A 17,679-nucleotide genomic window follows, 5' to 3' on the forward strand; every position below is an offset into this window, starting at 1 on the left:
CTTATATGGCCAATGTCTTACATTCTAAGGCAGAATGGAGATAAGGCCTATAGTAAGATTCTTGGTTCAGCAGAGACCATCTAATTAATAGTCTTTATTATTTTTGGAAAGTATAATGACAGTATGTGTGCCATGTTTCAATGCCATGTCAAGTACTAGAACTTCATAGAATGAATTTTATTTTCCTGATTTAATATGATTTCCCTTTCTTTGTTTTATTTTATTTATCTGTTAGAAGTGCCTATTAACCCAGGATGCCATTTTATTCCATCACATTAATAAAGAGTTAAAAAAAAAATAGAAATACTCAGTGCTCATGAGTTTTGGCAAAGTGGGCACTTATGCTTCTAAAAGTAATGGATTTAGTATCATTTTTCTGGAAATTCATTCAGTAATATGTACAAATGCCCTGAGTCACTCAAACTCTTCAACCCAGAAATCTGCTTCTGGAAATCCACCCCAAGAACATAAAAATTTAAGCAAAAAGAGATGCTTAATTCTGAGATGAAACAACCATGAGAAAGAAAACCTACATGTCCAAACTTAAAAAGAATATGTATACAAAGCAAGATCTTTCCACCATATTATCCTTCAAAAACAGGGCATTATATTTGAGTCCTTATAAAGTCTACATTATTGAGCCCTCTCAATTTCTTTACTTTGACCAATTAAGTACTTGAGAAAAAACTAACATTAGCCCAAAATGACTTCAAACAATGTTGCTTGGTTGTTCACTTATTGAAAAGCCACTTGATGAACTTGGCCAAAAAGGGGGCAGTGGGTGGGGAGCAAAAAATTTAGTACATAATTGGAGTGGTGGGGGGTGGGAGGGATGGGGTGGCTGGGTGATAGACACTGGGTAGGGTATGTGCTATGGTGAGCACTGTGAATTGTGCAAGACTGCTGAATCACAGATCTGTACTTCTGAAACAAATAATGCAACATATGTTAAGAAAAAAGAAAAAGAAGAAGATAGCAGGAGGGGAAGAATGAAGGGGAGTAAGTCAGAGGGGGAGACGAACCATGAGAGACGATGGACTCTGAAAAACAAACTGAGGGTTCTAGAGGGGAGGGGGGTGGGGGGATGGGTTAGCCTGGTGATGGGTATTAAAGAGGGCACATTCTGCGTGGAGCACTGGGTGTTATGCACAAACAATGAATCATGGAACACTACATCAAAATCTAATGATGTAATGTATGGTGATTAACAATAAAAAAATTAAAAAAAAATTTAGTACATATTTAGTAATTATATGAAGAAGTACAGTTTTACAATTTTAATTGGTAGATGTTTTCTTATAAAGATCATATTAAAAAGAAACATCATGAGACAACTAGATGAATTCTCCAGTCTCTTTCTCACCTCAGATTTGTTTCCATCACAAGCAACTAAAGCATAACTTAACCCCCAAATACAGATAATAATACAGTCATTATCTAATCATGTTTATACAGTCAGTCAGGAACACGTCAATTTTACCACAGAATAGGGAACTGGAAGACTGGCTCAGCGTCTTAAACTACATTCTGCTGGCCTCACAGCACGAATCAGGAAGTATTCTTTGATTCTATCTTCTGGAACAGACTGCAGAGAACTGGTATCGGTTCTTCCCTTAAGTGTTCAGTAGATTTCATCAGTGAAACCAACTGGGCCTTGTGCTTTGTGTTTTGGAAGGCTATTCATTATTGACTTGACTTCCTTAATACGTACAGACCTATTCTGATTATCTTTTTCCCCTTGGGTGAGTTTTGGAGATAATGTCTTTAAAGGAATTAGTCCATTTCATCTAAGTTATCAAATCTGTGGGCATAATATTCCTACAGTATCCTTTTACTGTCCATGAGATCAGTAGTGATGGTGGCTCTTTCATTTCTGTTATCAGTAATTTGTGTTCTTCTTTCTTGTTTTTCTTGGTTAGCACGGTCTGAGGTTTATGTTTTATTAATGTCCTAAGAAACGAGTTTCAGTTTCACTGCTTTTCTCTACTCTTTTCCTGTTTTCAATTTCATTGACTTCTGCCGTAACTTAATTTATTATTTCTTTTCTGCTGCTTACTCTGGATCTATTTTGCTCTCGTTTTCCTAGTTTCCTAAAGTAGGAGCTTACAGTACTGATTTTAATCTTTCTTTTTTTTTTTTTTTGGAGTAAAACAAGATTTCATTGTTGACAAGGTTACTTCTGAGTTGCAGAAATTCTTCTGGTTTTTCCCTGTACTCCCCCATTCAATCTTGACTGCCATAATGAGACAGACAGAAAGCACGAGGACACTTTTTTCTTGCATCTGTAGTGGAAACCTTAGCAGCAGACAGGAACTGCTCCAGGTCTGTCAAACGGATGCATTTAATCTTTCTTCTTTTTTAACATATGCACTGAATACTACAAATTTCCCTCCATGTACTGTTTTCATTACATCCCATAAATTTGGTAAGATACATTTTCATTTAGTGTGAAATATTTTGAAATTTCTTAATATGACTTCTTTGACCTGTGTGTTAATTAGAAGTGTGTTGCTTATCAATGTTTTGGGATTTTCCAGCTCTCTTTCTGCTACTGAGTTCTACTTTTATTCTATGGTCTGAGAAAATACTCTGATCTACCTTTTAAAATTTGTTAAGGTATCTTATGGCCCAAAACATTTGAATGTTTTCAAAAAATACAAAATTTTTAAAAGGTAGCAAAATAAGTAATTTTGTATCAATTACAAGTATATATGTACAAGATGAAAGAGGGTTGGGACATAGGTATCTTAATGTTAGGAGGAATGGGTAGTAATTGGGACCTGGGCTAAAATTTCCAGCAATCATATTATATCCAGATTCAAAAAGTATTACATCTCAATTTTGAGATATAGAGGACTTAAAAAGTGACTCTAGCAGTAACAAACATTTGGTGTTAAATTTGCTTTTCATGAAATATAAGTACAAAAAAAGAGGTATTTTTGCTGTGAGTCCTTGTTACCTGCACCCAGAAATCAGAATGACTTGAATACGTATTTTGAGATAAGACTGGGAAAAAGAGAACCCTTGCTATCTATTATCCAAAGTCAGAAGCCAAGTAGATTTGGATGGTAAGGGATATGCATCTTCCCATATAATAAGTATAAATAAATAAACATCTGACTCCTGGTTATTTCATCTACCTGTCTGAGAGAGAGAGGAGATGATTCTCTCTGGGCAAACTGAGTATTACTTTGTATTCAGAACCACTTTATAGTCAGACACATACACTGGTGGGTTTTGTGATGAACTATAATGCAGAATGAGTGTTTTTACAGCATGGGAAGAGCAGTTTACAAAATTCGTTAGACTACATGGTCTCTAATTGTGTAAAAAACAATGCCCATTAAAAAGACTGGAAAGAAATGTGTCTAAATTTAATGGGAACTGAGCAGTAGTTTTTCTACATCCACAGTCGTCTTTACATGCAAATTTTTTACACTGTGATCTTATTTCATTTGTAGTCAAAAAAATACTCAATAGTGGTTTTCATACAATATTATAAATACTATAATAGAGTTATTTATAAAAAGGTTTAATATTGGTGTCAAAGAGTATCAATTCTTTTGGGAAGTTCAAGTTAAATTCTGGAAAGGGAGATGCTTCAAATATAGCCTAATATAATACAGCAATAGTTTATCGGAAAGAGGACATGTTGTACTTACAACTGCCAGAAAGTGAGACCAAGCATGTACCACTAGGGGAATTTAAATAGTTCCATATGACTAGAATAAAGGCTGCAAAAACGGCAGGAAAAGCAGGAGGAATAATGTCTACATACATGTGTTGGGGCCAGATGGTATATGAAGGACTCTAGAGTTTTTAGAATGAAGAAAATCTAAACCTAGCCATGTTGGATAACTCATTTCAATGTTTAATTTCAATACTAAGTAAATCCTGACCTATAACAATCATATTTGGATACTTTCTTTTAAATACTTAAAACCAAAACTAATTTTTCTCCTTTAAAGCTAAACCGGAGGGGCACCTGGGTGGCTCAGTCACTGAGCGGCTGCCTTTGGCTCAGGTCATGATCCCAGGGTCCTGGGATCGAGCCCCGCATTGGGCTCCCTGCTCCACGGGAAGCCCGCTTCTCCCTCTCCCACTCCCCCTGCTTGTGTTCCCTCTCTCGCTGTGTCTTTCTCTGTCAAATAAATAAATAAAATCTTTAAAAAATAATAAAACTAAACCGGAGGGGCGGCTGGGTGGTACAGTCAGTTAAGCAGCAAACTCTTGGTTTCTGCTCAGGTGATGATCTCAGGGTCTTGAGATCAAGCACCGCCTCGGGCTCTGCGCTCACCATGGAGTCTGCTTGAGATTCTCTTTTCTTGACTCTGGCAGGGTAGGGTTGGCAAATGCACTTCTTAAGAAACAACTATAAAACTGGACACAATAAGCAAAACCCATCATTTTGGAACTCAAACAAAGGCAAACAATTTGAGAAGTGTTTATTCATGAAAACAAGCTGGTCCTAAGGTAAGAACAGTGAGGATCTATTTGCCTAAAGCCACTCTTATCACCCTCACCCCTTGCTCAGTTGGTATGGAAGTTCTTCAACGACAGGGATGGCTATGAAAAACAGCAGCTTCACTGCTAAAAGGGGCTAACTTGATTTGGAGCAAAGGGTAAAAAACCCACATAGAGCATTATCAGTAAAAGCAGAAAGCAAACAAGAGAAAGTCAGCAGCTATTGCTACCCTGAGGTTGCAGCTTTGGTTGGGCTAAGCTCAGCTGCAGACTGGAGAATTAGTAAGAAATTTAACCAGAAAAATCCTGGAAATGAGAAAGCCCCTTATAGAAGCTACGTAAGGTCTCCACATAGTCTTGAATGACCTGGAGGCTAAGTGAACATGCAGAGGAGCTCCAAGAGGGCCTGGTGAAAAGTAAATGGTGAGGCAGACTGGAAAACTGCCTAAGTTTTAAAAGCACTCCCCAATCAACACATACCCACTGGCAGAGGGTGGAAGTCTATCTTGCTTGAGATATTTGAGAACAACCTGTGCTATCACTGACCACTAAGCTATGCAGACAGACTCTAGGAAAACAAGCCTAAAAACTAAAAATAACAACACCATACAAACTGCAAGGAAGGCAAATCCCACAGATTAAGCCCAAGCAAATTACTAAAAAACCACCACCACCATCCTCCTTGGAGAAAAATCCAAAATGAGAGTTTCCACAATATATTATCAAAAATATATTAGGTGGCTTTTAACAAAGAAATTATGAGACATAAAAACAAAAATAGGAAAGTGTGGTCCATACTCAAGAAAAACAGCAGTAAATAAAAAATGACTGAGAGCTCAAAGGTTGGATTTAACAAAGACTTCAAATTAGCTATTATAAAAATGTTCCAAGAATTAAAAGAAAACATGTTCAGAGAATTAAAGGAAAATATGATGACAATGATTCAACAAATAAGGTAATCTCAGCAACAGACTATAAAAAAGAACTATATAGAAATTCGACGTAATCTCAACAATAGAGACTATAAAAAAGAACTACATGATATTTTCCATATGTACCTGTCTTTGATAGCAGTGTAACTATATTTTTATATTGTCATCATTTAAAAAATACTCAAGAATGTTCATAACACCTGAGTTACAGGATGTTCAGTAAGTCACTATGCTTTGTAAGCTTTGTAGTAACTTTTGAATAAAGATAAAGATGCCTTATCCTTTCCTGCTGAACTAATCAAAGGTATGTCAATTAATTTTTAAATGAAATTACTTACAACTGATTAGATACTATTTTCAACATGGTGTAAAATCAAAAGTAACCAGAGGTAAGGCTATGTTCGATATCTACAAATTTAAATTGTTAAGAGGCTAATAAATTTTATTTTCATGTTTAGCTTTCAGTGTCTATCAAGAATGTTTCTAGAATTATTCAAGTTTAGCATTTTCAAGAGATTGATAAAGTATTATTTGATACTACAAATCTATTCTGGTACTAATGTATATACGCAATTTTAATACTACTATTCTTTAGATTATAATATTTACTTACATGCTTTTATACACACACACACACACACACACACACACACACACACACACAACGAAATACTATTCATCCATAAGAAAGAATGAAATCCTGCTTTGTTATAACATGCATGGTCCTTGAGGCCATTATGCTAAGTGAAGTAAGTCAGAGAAAGACAATCTAAGACAAATACTTATATATGGAATCTAAGAAAAACTAAACTCAGAAACAGAGATGTCACTGTGGTTGCCAGAGGTGGTGGTAGGGCTGGAATAGAGAAATTGGGTGAAAGATACAAACTTCCAGTTAGAAGATAAGTTAAGGGGATGAAAGATACACCATGATGACTTTAGTTAACAACAATTGTATGTTTCAAAGTTGCTAAAAGAATGGATCTTAAAAGTTCTCACCACAAGAAAAAAATTATAACTGTGAGGTGATGGATGTTAACCAAACTTGTAATCATTTCACAATATTTACATATATCAAGTCATGTGGTATACCTTAAACTTACACAGTGTTGCATCTCAATAAAACTGGAAAAATATCCATGTACTTACTAAATAAATAAAATCTGTGCCTATGCATACATATATTACTAGTAGGCAGATTTTCATATCAAACAATAAAATAATGGCAATTGGTTCCATTAAAAATCTTCCATTATTCCTTGTGATTTTTTAATTAGTGGATACCAACTTTAAACAGTTTAAAATGGACTTTGTTATTTTGATTCTTTGTATTCCCATAAGAGTAATTATTACAACATTTAAGAAACTATTCTTTCTCATTTTTCCTGAACACAATCTATTACAGAACCATTAGTTTTCCAGATATCCTTTAAAATTTTATGCTAGTTTTCTACCTTGTAATATTATAAATCTGTGTTTTTCAGCCTACTCTATTATCAGGGGAGCACGCAAACGACGCACTACTTGTGGTAAATCATTACACTATTTTACATTATTAATACAGCTATCTAGGATGATGTTAGTAACTGGATTAGAAAAAGTATACTTACTCAGTTATAAATTCAGGGTTTGTAAAGCTGAGGTTGGTTAAATGACCTTCAAGTTTAGAAGACTCGTGGGTATTTAAGGCTGGAGTGGTCTTAGTGGCGAGTACAGCTCTTTTTTCATCTTTTTCAAGTGCTTTTCTCTTCCCACCATTTTGGAAATACTCTCTGCATACACTACAAGGCAAAATGAAATTATATTTTAAAACACTAGGTATAAATATAAAGTGGAAAAACAGTAGCCTGTATTAATCAAAATGGGAAACTTTCAATTATAAATTCTTACTTTGAAAATGTCACATAGAGGTAAGTTTGAGCACCCTGTAGCACTTTTAACTACTATACAACAAAGCATAATCATAGATTATATTTAATAAATAAAAAGTATGTTGGAGCACCTGGGTGGCACTGTTGGTTCAGTGTCTGACTTGGTTTTAGCTCAGTGGTGATCTTAGGGTTGTGAGATAGGCCCTGTGTCAGGCTCCACGCTCAGCACAGAGTCTGCTTTGCATTCTCTCTCTCTCTCTCTCTCTCTCCCCGCCTCTCCCTCTGTCCCTCCCACTTGTGTGCTCGCTCTTAAAAAAAAAAAAAAAAGGTATGTTTTCAGGGGTACAGATGTGCCTGTATGTTTTGCTGAACTGTATTCTTAACTAAAACGTAAGTTCCTCCAGAAAAGCTTAGATAACTCTGCTATTCAGTGACAGCATAAAAAAAGAACAGTCCCAGTTAATTCTGAGCCAGCTTAGCTGGTGGTAGACAGATATCCTAATAGTTGTTTCTTAGATCCCTGCTGGTTTATGAAAACAAAGTCAGGATGTCAACATATTAAGAATCATTAATCTTCTTATTTGATCTGAGAGAAGGGAAAAAAAATCTAGTTCAAGTAAAAACGGTACTGTATCATACAGGTAAACGTTCAAAGAACAAAAGTTTGAAATGTAAGAGTGGTTTTTTAACACCTAGAAATTATTCTTATCCATCAAGAGATCATTCCTGCTTGTCCCAATTCTTACACTATTAAAATGAATATTTTTTTGAAGATGTATCATTTTAAGCTCATAGTTTAGAACAGATCAGGTTGCTATCCAGAATCAGAAACTGATGATTGACATAACCTTAGAAACAATTTTCTTCATACCTAATACAATTTAAGAGTGAATAATAGTAGGATACCATGCCTGGGTATGTAATAGGACAACAAACATGAACCACAGAATTGACTCAAATATTTATTAGCTATTAAAGAAAGGAATCTTAAGGTAAAAAAAAAAAAAAAAAAAAGACTAATGAGACCTAGCTCTGGCCCTTGAGCTTACACTGTGAGAGGAGATACACACGTGAAAACAACTGATATAATTATCAAAGCTACTTGAAATGTAGGAAAATGGAATCTAAACAAATTTTCTTTTTAGATCCTTAAAACACATTATTTGTACATAGAGCTCATATTTTGAACAAAGCTAGACTATTTTTCTCCATAGACATGGCTTGGTGAATTTCCAGAAACACATGGCAAGAGAAGAATTGAAGCATTAACTTAAAACTGGTTTCTGCAAGCAGAACTATGGTCTAAGGGAACAATGCCCATCTCTCCTCACACAGGATGCTATTTGTTCAACTTTAGTTTTTCTAAGTAACTACTATTAAGACTTCTTTAAAAAAAAAAAGACTTCTTTAATTTTTCCTATGTAGACTTAGTTTTTAATTCTTGTATATAGGAGGTGAAACCCATTCATCATAAATCAAGTATTAAGAATAGAGAGCCCCCATGTGCCAGGCACATCTGTGATGTGAAAACAAATTCAATAAGTCATTGCTGTCCTCAAGGAGTTCAGATTAGGGAAAGAGACAATTATGCAACAATAAAGAAAATAAAATTGATAAAGATAAAATATAATTGATAAACAACCCAATCAGTGATATATGCTGACTTTAAACATATGACTAGGAATAAATCAGGCAAGGAAGAATGTTAGTTTGGGAGGTAAGTGCTTTCCTAGCCAGAGAATAGCATGAGTAAAGGCACAGAAAATAAAAAGCATCATGGATCCTGCAGAGGTGGACATCCATTCAAGGTTATGTGAAATGTAAAGTGCTGAGCAGAAAACGGATGGATGGACTCACAAGTAAAAATGCCCTGAGGCCAACACAAATATAGCGTGTGGGGGGTAGGTAACTAGGTGACACTGGAGTGATAAGCAAGCTTCAGATCTGGCAAGGCTCAAAGGCTGATTTAAAGATGTAGTCCTTAGACATCTAATCTAATGACAGAAACCACTTACAGATTCCCTGGGGTGGGGCTAATTTCAAAAGTGTAGAATGGAGCTTTTTAATGTGATGGAAATATTCTGGATCTTGACAGTGGTGGTGGTTATAGAAGTGTAAACAATTGTCTATATCCACTGAATTGTAGGCTAGAATGGGTGCATTTTATTGTATATAACTAAACCTCAGTAAAGCTGATAAAAAATGTAGCCTTTATAACCTTAGAATGAATACTAAAAATAATGCCTCTACAATATATAACATTTCACTAAGGCATGAAACACAAGAGTAAAGAGTAAAGAGCTTTCTTACCTTTCTATTGGGCAGCACTACATACAATTGCTGATATTCAAGAATTCTTGAATTACAAAAATTGCAATTTTATATGGTTCAACATCATAGTTATCTAGAAACTTGGCAGCAAAATACTTAAAGGGCTAGAATTCCAGATTCTCATAAAATAGCAGCCATCTAAATTCCAATCTTCCTACACATCTTCCACAGAATATACAGATATTTCAGTGGAGCAAATAAAAGCACATACAGTTCATACCTATGGCGTAACTAGGAACCAGAAGAGCACTTCATTTTACATGTAATTGGAAAATAAAAATCAGAGGCCAACTGAATTGGCTTTGGAGCCCCCCAAAGTAGAGCAGATGAGGACTCTATAAAAGAGGGTAAGATATGATGGGGTCTTAAAACTGGCAAAAAGCAGATTAACACCAGCTAAGATACACCATCCAAGAGAGGGGTCCAACTCTGAGTGGGGAAATTAAGAAAAGATTTGTGATGTTGTGAACCACAGCATTAACCACTGGAAGGTCAAAAGGACATTATACAGACATATACAAAAAGTGTATGTCACCAAAAAGGAGAGCCTTGAAAAGACTGCTTCTGGGGTAGAAAAGAGGCACCTTGAAAAAAGGAGGTATCTCTGGAGGCTTGGTGATAAAGGAAAAAAAATAAAGCAATTAAGGATAATGAGATGTTATAATCTACACATAGTAAAAAGTCATATGTCAGACCAAAAGAGGAAATATTTATTAAGGGAACCATACTTTTGTATTTGTAGCAATTAAGCAAGGTTCTTTGGAATTCAAGAACAAAGTGAGCCACCCAAACCCCTATCTACCCATCTACAGACACTCCAACATAATAGACAAATGCATAAAAGAAATGCTCAATGAACCTAGAAACCAGACAAGGTTGTATTAGAGGGAAAGAGAACAATAATCAAAACTTTTCAGTGAATGAAAATTCTCAGAAACACAGAACCAAAAATAGCTAGCTATAAAAGAGAAAAAAACTACCATTTCAATATTAATTACATATAATTAAGCATTTGCAGATATGTGAGAACATTTCAAATTTGAAATAAAACTGAGAACAAAAAGGAATAAATAATGGAGAGATATTCCATGAATATGGATAGGAAGATACAATACAGTCACAATGTCAGTTCTTCCCAAATTGATCTACTGATTCAATATAATCCCAATCAACATCATAGCAAAGTATTTTGTGGATACCAACAAATCAATTTTAAAGTTTATATGGAGAGGCAAAAGACCCAGAATAGCCAATACAATATTGAAGGAGAACAACAAAGTTGGAGGACTGACCACTATCTGACTTCCTATAACTCACTATAAGTTATAGTGATCAGAACAGTGTGGTATTGGTGAAAGAATGGGCAACTAGACCTATGGAACAAAAGAGCTCAGCAACAGACCCACACAAATATACTCAAGTGATTTTTAATAAATGAGTAAAGGCAATACAATGGGGGTAAAGACACAGTCTTTTCACCAAATGGTGCTGGGATGACAACTACATACTAAAAAATGAACCTAAACACAGACATTATGCCCTTCACAACAATTAACTCAAAATGGATCACAGTAAAATACAAACCTATAAAACTTTTAAGGGGTTTTATAAATTTCCTAGGAGAAAATCTAGGTGACCTTGGGTTTGGCGATGACTTTTCTGATACAACACCAAAGTCAAGATCCATGAAAGAAAGAACTGAGAAGCCAAACTTCATTAAAATTAAAAACTGTTCTGCAAGAGAATGAGAGAATGAGAAGACAAACCACAGACTGGGATAAAATACTTGCAAAGACATAGCTGATGAAGGACTGTTATCTGAAATATACAAAGAACTCTTAAAACTTAATAAGAAAACAAACAACCCAGTTTAAAAATGAGCAAAAAAACTGAATATCTCATCAAAGAAGATATACAGATAGCAAATAAGCATATGAAAAGATGCTCCAGGTCATATGTCATTAGGAAATGCAAATTAAAATAGCAATATACTACTATACACTAATAGCATAGCCAAATCCTGAACATCAAAACCACCAACTGCTGGTAAAGATGTGGGGCCAACAAGCACTTTCATTCATTGCTAGTGGGAATACAAAGTGCTAAAGCTGCTTTGGAAAACAATTTGGCATTTTCCTACAAAACTAAACATATTTTTACCATACAATACAGCAATCCCACTCCTTGATATCTGCTCCCCAAAATGAAAACTCACTTCCACATAAAAACCTGCAGATGTTTACAGCAGTTTTATTCATAATTGCCCAAACTTGGAAGCAATCAAGGTGTCCTTTAGTAGGTGAATAAAGAAGAACTTGTGGTACATTAAAACAATGGATTACTACTTGGTGCTAAAAAGAAATGAGCTATTGAGCTATGAAAAGACATTGAAGAACCTTAAATGCATATTATTAGGTGAAATATGTCAATCTGAAAAGGCTATATACGGTGATTCCAACTTGTTGACATTCTAGAAAAGGCAGAACTATAGAAAGAGTAAAAACGTCTGTGGTGGGCACCTGGGTGGCTCAGTTGGTTAAGCGACTGCCTTCGGCTCAGGTCATGATCCTGGAGTCCCGGGATCGAGTCCCGCATCAGGCTCCCTGCTCGGCAGGGAGTCGGCTTCTCCCTCTGACCCTCTTCGCTCTCGTGTTCTCTATCTCTCATTCTCTCTCTCTCAAATAAATAAATAAAATCTTTAAAAAAAAAAAAAAGTCTGTGGTTTCAGGGGAGTGGGGAAAGAAGGGATGTGCAGATAGAGCAGAGAGGATATTTTAGGGCAGTGAAACTATTCTGTGTGATACTATACCGGTGAATAGTTGTCCGTATACATTTGTCAAGACCCAAAAGCAAAGCCTAATGTAAACAAACTATGGACTTTGGAAGATAATGATGTGTCAATGTAGTTCACCAATTACAATAAATGTATCACTCTGAGTGGATGTTGGCAGTGGTGGATACTGGGCAGGGTGTATAAGGGAATTGTACTTCCTGCTCACTGTTGCTGTGACCCTAAAACCACACTAAAAAATAAAGTTTACTTGAAAGGGAAAAAAACCCCAGGTCAGAACAGATCTCATGTGCCTCCTGATGTAATACACTGAGGACACAATATCATGTATGTGATATTCCTGCTAATATGCTTCACTTAAATCTAATCACAAAGAAACAACCATACAAATCCAAACTGAGAGTCTATAAAATTTGTAAAATGTCATAAAAGACAAAAAAAAAAGAGATTCCACATATGAATGAAATCATATGGTGTATGTCATTCTCTTACTTATTTCACTTAACTATAGAGAACAAACTTAAGGGTTGCTGGAGGGAAGGTGGGTAGGGGGATGGGCTAAATGGGTGATGGGTGGGATGCCTAGGTGGGCTCAGTCGGTTAATGTGGCTGGCTCCCCGCTCAGTGGAGAGTCTGCTTTTCTCTCTCTTTCTGCCCCTCACCCCACTCATGCTCGCTGTCTCAAATAAATAAATAAAATCTTAAAAAAAAAAGGGCATCTAGGTGGTTCATTCCGTTAAGCAGTCGACTCTTTATTTCTGCTCAGGTCCTGGGATAAAGCCCAGCGCCCCCGGAAGCTGGCTTCAGGATTCTCTCTCTCCCTCTTGCCGCCCCCCCCCCCAGCTCACATATTCTCTCTCTCTCTCAAATAAATAAATAAATCTTTATGGGGTGCTTGGGTGGCTCAGCTGGTTAAGCATCTACCTTCGGTTCAGGTCATGATCTTGGGGTCCTGGGGTTGAGCCCCACGTCGGGCTCTCTGCTCAGTGGGGAGTTGGCTTCTCCTTCTCCCTCTGTGTACTCTCTCTCACTCTCGCTCTCTCTCAAGTAAATAAATACTTAAAAATTTTTTTAAATAAATAAATGTTTTAAAAAACCTATACTCTAAATGAATGAATGAATGAATGAATGAATAAATAAAATGGGTGATGGGTATTAAGGAGGGCACCTGTTGTGAGGAGCACTGGGTGTTAAATTTAAGTGATGAATCACTAAAGTCTACTCCTGCAACTAATATTACACTATATGTTAACTAACTAGAATTTAAATAAAAACTTGAAACAAAAAAAAAAGAGAGAAAGAGAGAGAGCGAAAGCTAGAGAATTTGCCTCAACTAAGTGCAATGATACACCTTAAATATTCAGGAATGAAAGTCTTGTGATTTCTGCAACTGACTCCCAAATAGTTCAGCAGAGAGTGAAGGTAAAAGGAGGAGGAGGGGGTGGGGAGAAAGTGGAAAGAGGATACAAAATAAGATTAAAGTAGAGAAACATTATTTTCAGAAGCTGAAGGAAAAAAAGTGTGAGTCAAGGATTTTTATCTAGCTAAGCTGTGCATTTTGTAACAAAACTACAGAAAAACAGCTTTTGGTATGTAAGAACTCAGGAAACATCATAGTTGCAAGCTGTTCTTAAAGCATTTACTGGAAGATGAATTTCACCCATGAGATGATTGAGAAATGTTGATGAAGAGACTGGTAATGAATAAAAAAGGGAAAGTTTATAATGGTGAAGGCCACAATTTCCAAAGAAGATGTAATAGTTATGAATATTTATGTGTGATTTATCATAGCAGCCATCTTCACAAAGCAGAAACTCCATGGGATGCATGGAGAAATAGACACAACTAACCATAGGGAAACTTAATACACGATTCAATCAAGTGAACGAGTATTAGGCAAGATTAGAGAAGCCCGAAAGAGCAGAATAAAGTTTATCTTATCTACGCAACAAACTCTGCTCTCTAATAGAAAGTATAGCTTCTTTTCAACCATGCATGGAATATTTATAAAAATTACCATATACATGTATTATGTCATGAAGAAAACCACAGTAAGAGCTACAGAAAAAACAACACAGATGAAATCATCCAATCACAATGCAATAAAAGTAGAACAAAATAAAAAAAATCTTTCACCTATAAATTTAAATCCATTAATATAATTCACTTTATTCATAAATTTAAAGAGGAAACTCATATTCATTTCCATAGATGCTGAAAGGACATTCAGCAAAATTCAACACCTATTCCTAATAAAAACACTCTGTAAAATAGGAATTGGAGAATACTTCCTAACCGTAAAATCATACATATATATCAGCCAAAAAGCCAGCAATGTTTTTAATGGGGACATACCACACACATTATTGCTAAATGAATAAGGCACAGCTATGTAACAGACAACAGAAAAAGTATTAGTCAAAAGAACTGGAGAGAAAGAAAACTCTGTATATTCACAGATGAGTTTACCTAGACAACCCAAAAGAATCAGAAACCGGTATCAACGGTAAGAGAATTCGGTAAAACAAGATGTAAAACATACAAAAATCAAAAGCCTCTCTCTATATATGTATACATGTATATTATATATATCTATCAGCCTGTCTGAATATATAATGGAAGGGAAGATCACATTTACAACAGCAACAAAGTGATAAAATAGCTAGGAATAAATATAACATGAAATGCACATAACCAGTATTCAGAAAACCTTAAAATACTATTGAACAACTCAAAAACAGACTGGAACGAATGGAAAGGTATATATCTTTTTCATGGACATGATGATTCAACATTACAAAGATGTCAGTTTTCTCTAGTTATTAAAAAATTTAATGTAAACCCAATAAAAATACAAACTTTTACAAATTTAGTTAGAATAGTTGGTTCTAAAATACATTAAAAAAAAAAAGGAGAGAAGAGGAAGAAGAACCAAGAAAACCCTGAGAAAGAAGAGCAGGTGGGGGGGTAGGGGGAAGATGTTATAGAATAACATGGATTAAATGACAGAGACAATGAAATGTAACAAAGTCCTAAAACAGAACCAACTATAGCATATAGTTGGCCAACTTGGCATATGTCATGCCAAATCACTGTAGAAAAGGGGGACTTTTTCACAAATAATGTTTGGGAAGTGGATAATTACTTGGGGGAAAAAGTTAGATCTATATTTCCCAACAAATACCAGAATGAATTCCAAACGGGTCAGAGATCTAAATGAAAAAAACGGTATCATCCAAGTACTAGAAGAAAACTAGTGAGTAAATGAGTAAACTGCTATTAGGAATTCTTATAGTCTGGGAATCAGGAGAGCTTTTCCAAGACAACTGAATTCTGGAAGCAATGAAAGAGGTACATATCTCATTATGTAAAAACAATTCTACATGGCAAAACAAAAACCTGCATGGCAAAAGATATAAACGGTCTAAGAAAAAGGGCATGTATCTGTAAATCATATAAAAAACTATGAAAAAAAATCAAGAGAAAGGAACCAAAAAGCAATGGGGAAAAAAGTATCCAAAACATAAACACATAATTCACAAAAAAAGGGCAAATAATTTTTAAATATATGAAAACAGACTAACCTCACTCACAAGAGGAAATAAAACCACACAGATACCAGTTCCTACCTATCAAACTGGCGAACCTTTAAAAGGTAGGTGAGACTGTGAAGAAATAGGTATTCTTGTTTTTTGCTGGTAGAACTGCAAAATGATTTAACCTTATCTAAGGCTATCTAAGGTGATTTGACAATATCTAACAAAATCACAGATACATTTACTCTTTTACCCTGCAATTCCACATCCAGGAATCTACAAAGATACAATGCCAAAAATTCAAAATGAGTATGCACAAGGTTATCCACTACAGCACTATTTGTAACAGGAAAAACTTGAAAATAATTGACTAAGATGAGGAAGATTATCTATATACTTGTAATTGGTTAATTTATGTTGTCAACTTGACTGGGCTAAGGGGTCCCTGGATATCTGGTCAAACATTTTAAGTGTTTCTGTGAGGATGTTTCTGAATGAGATTAACATTTAAATTAATAAACTGAGTAAAGCAGACAGTCCTTCATAACAGGGATGGACCTCATCCTAACACTTTAAGGTCTGCATAGAACAAAAGGCTGACCCTCCCCAGAGTATGAAAGACTCCTGCCTCACTGCCTTAGCACGGGGACACTGAATTTTTCCTGCCTTCAGATCAAACCGAAACATCCATTCTTCTATTCATTCACTCAAGGCTGCCAGCTTCAGGACTAGAACTACACCACTGGTTCTCCGGGGTATCCAGCATGTCAACTCATCCTGCAGATCTTGGGATTTGTCAGCCTCCATAAACATGGGAACCAATTCCCTGGAGAACCCTGACCAATACAATACCAAATAACGATCTCCATAAGATATTATTAAGTAAAATAGAAAGGTATAAAGCAGAGTATATAACATGTCCCACTTGAACACAAAGAACTGGTGGATATATGTATATGTGAATTTGGTTAATTCTGAAAACAAACCCCCCCCCCCAAAAAAAACCCAGGATAAAACAAATGAAGAAAAAGGATGGGAGCCTTTTCTGAATACAACTTTTTATAAAGTTTTGAGTTTTGAACCATGTGTTTTATATTCCCACAAATTAAAATAGGGGGAAAAACCCATAAAAATTAAAGTAAAGTGAACACAATCATATACAAAAGAACTGTTTCATGTAACTTTTAAACACAGGATCCTGACGTTTAGTGGGATATGTTCTAAAGACAAAACAACTGCAAAGAAATCTTAAACTTCATCCAGTTTATTGTTAAAAGTAAAACTGGCACTGAAATTTTCAAACTACTTTATGTAAATTGTAGGACAAAGCAAATGTATAATATTAATATAATAAGAACTAAGTCCTTCAGCAGCACATCTAGTACCCGATCTTAATTTAATTTCTAAATGCCACTTTCCACTAAAAGAAAGTAGGGCCTGTGAAGAAATAGTTTGATTATAAGTCTCGGACCGCAAAAGTAAAGACTCATTTTGTACTAGATAGTAAGAAAGTGCTCACAGGTGATGTGAGAACACAGAAGCCAGCTTTGAAGGGGCTCCCACCAGCTACATATGGAATAATCTGAACATCTTCCCCCCTCAAAAAAAAAAAAAAGACTGATGAAAGACTGAATAAATAACAATGTAAGAGGCTACAGTGATATTCCAAAAATATAAAAAACATGCCAAAACCAAAAAACTTACTCATCACAATTGGAACTATTACATCAATTTCTTATTTAGAAAATTGCTAA

At 35.4% G+C, this 17,679-nt stretch overlaps 1 protein-coding gene and 1 non-coding gene across 2 annotated transcripts in view; both read right to left on the reverse strand.

Annotated features, from left to right (window-relative positions):
• The window catches only part of SAMTOR (S-adenosylmethionine sensor upstream of mTORC1), a 94,887-nt gene that overhangs the window by 55,020 nt on the left and 22,188 nt on the right, over positions 1-17,679 (reverse strand). The window contains exon 3 of the mRNA XM_025873197.2: positions 7,007-7,177. Coding sequence (XP_025728982.1) covers positions 7,007-7,177 — 171 coding nt within the window. The remainder of the gene's footprint in view (positions 1-7,006; positions 7,178-17,679) is intronic.
• Positions 2,208-2,341, reverse strand: LOC112825332 (small nucleolar RNA SNORA31). Its single transcript, XR_003208650.1, has one exon. It is a non-coding gene; the product is annotated as a small nucleolar RNA SNORA31 (small nucleolar RNA).

The sequence above is a fragment of the Callorhinus ursinus genome, unplaced genomic scaffold (assembly GCF_003265705.2).
Source record: "Callorhinus ursinus isolate GAN/ISIS: 27379988/994484 unplaced genomic scaffold, GSC_fseal_2.0 scaffold12, whole genome shotgun sequence".
Classification (NCBI taxonomy): Eukaryota; Metazoa; Chordata; class Mammalia; order Carnivora; family Otariidae; genus Callorhinus; species Callorhinus ursinus.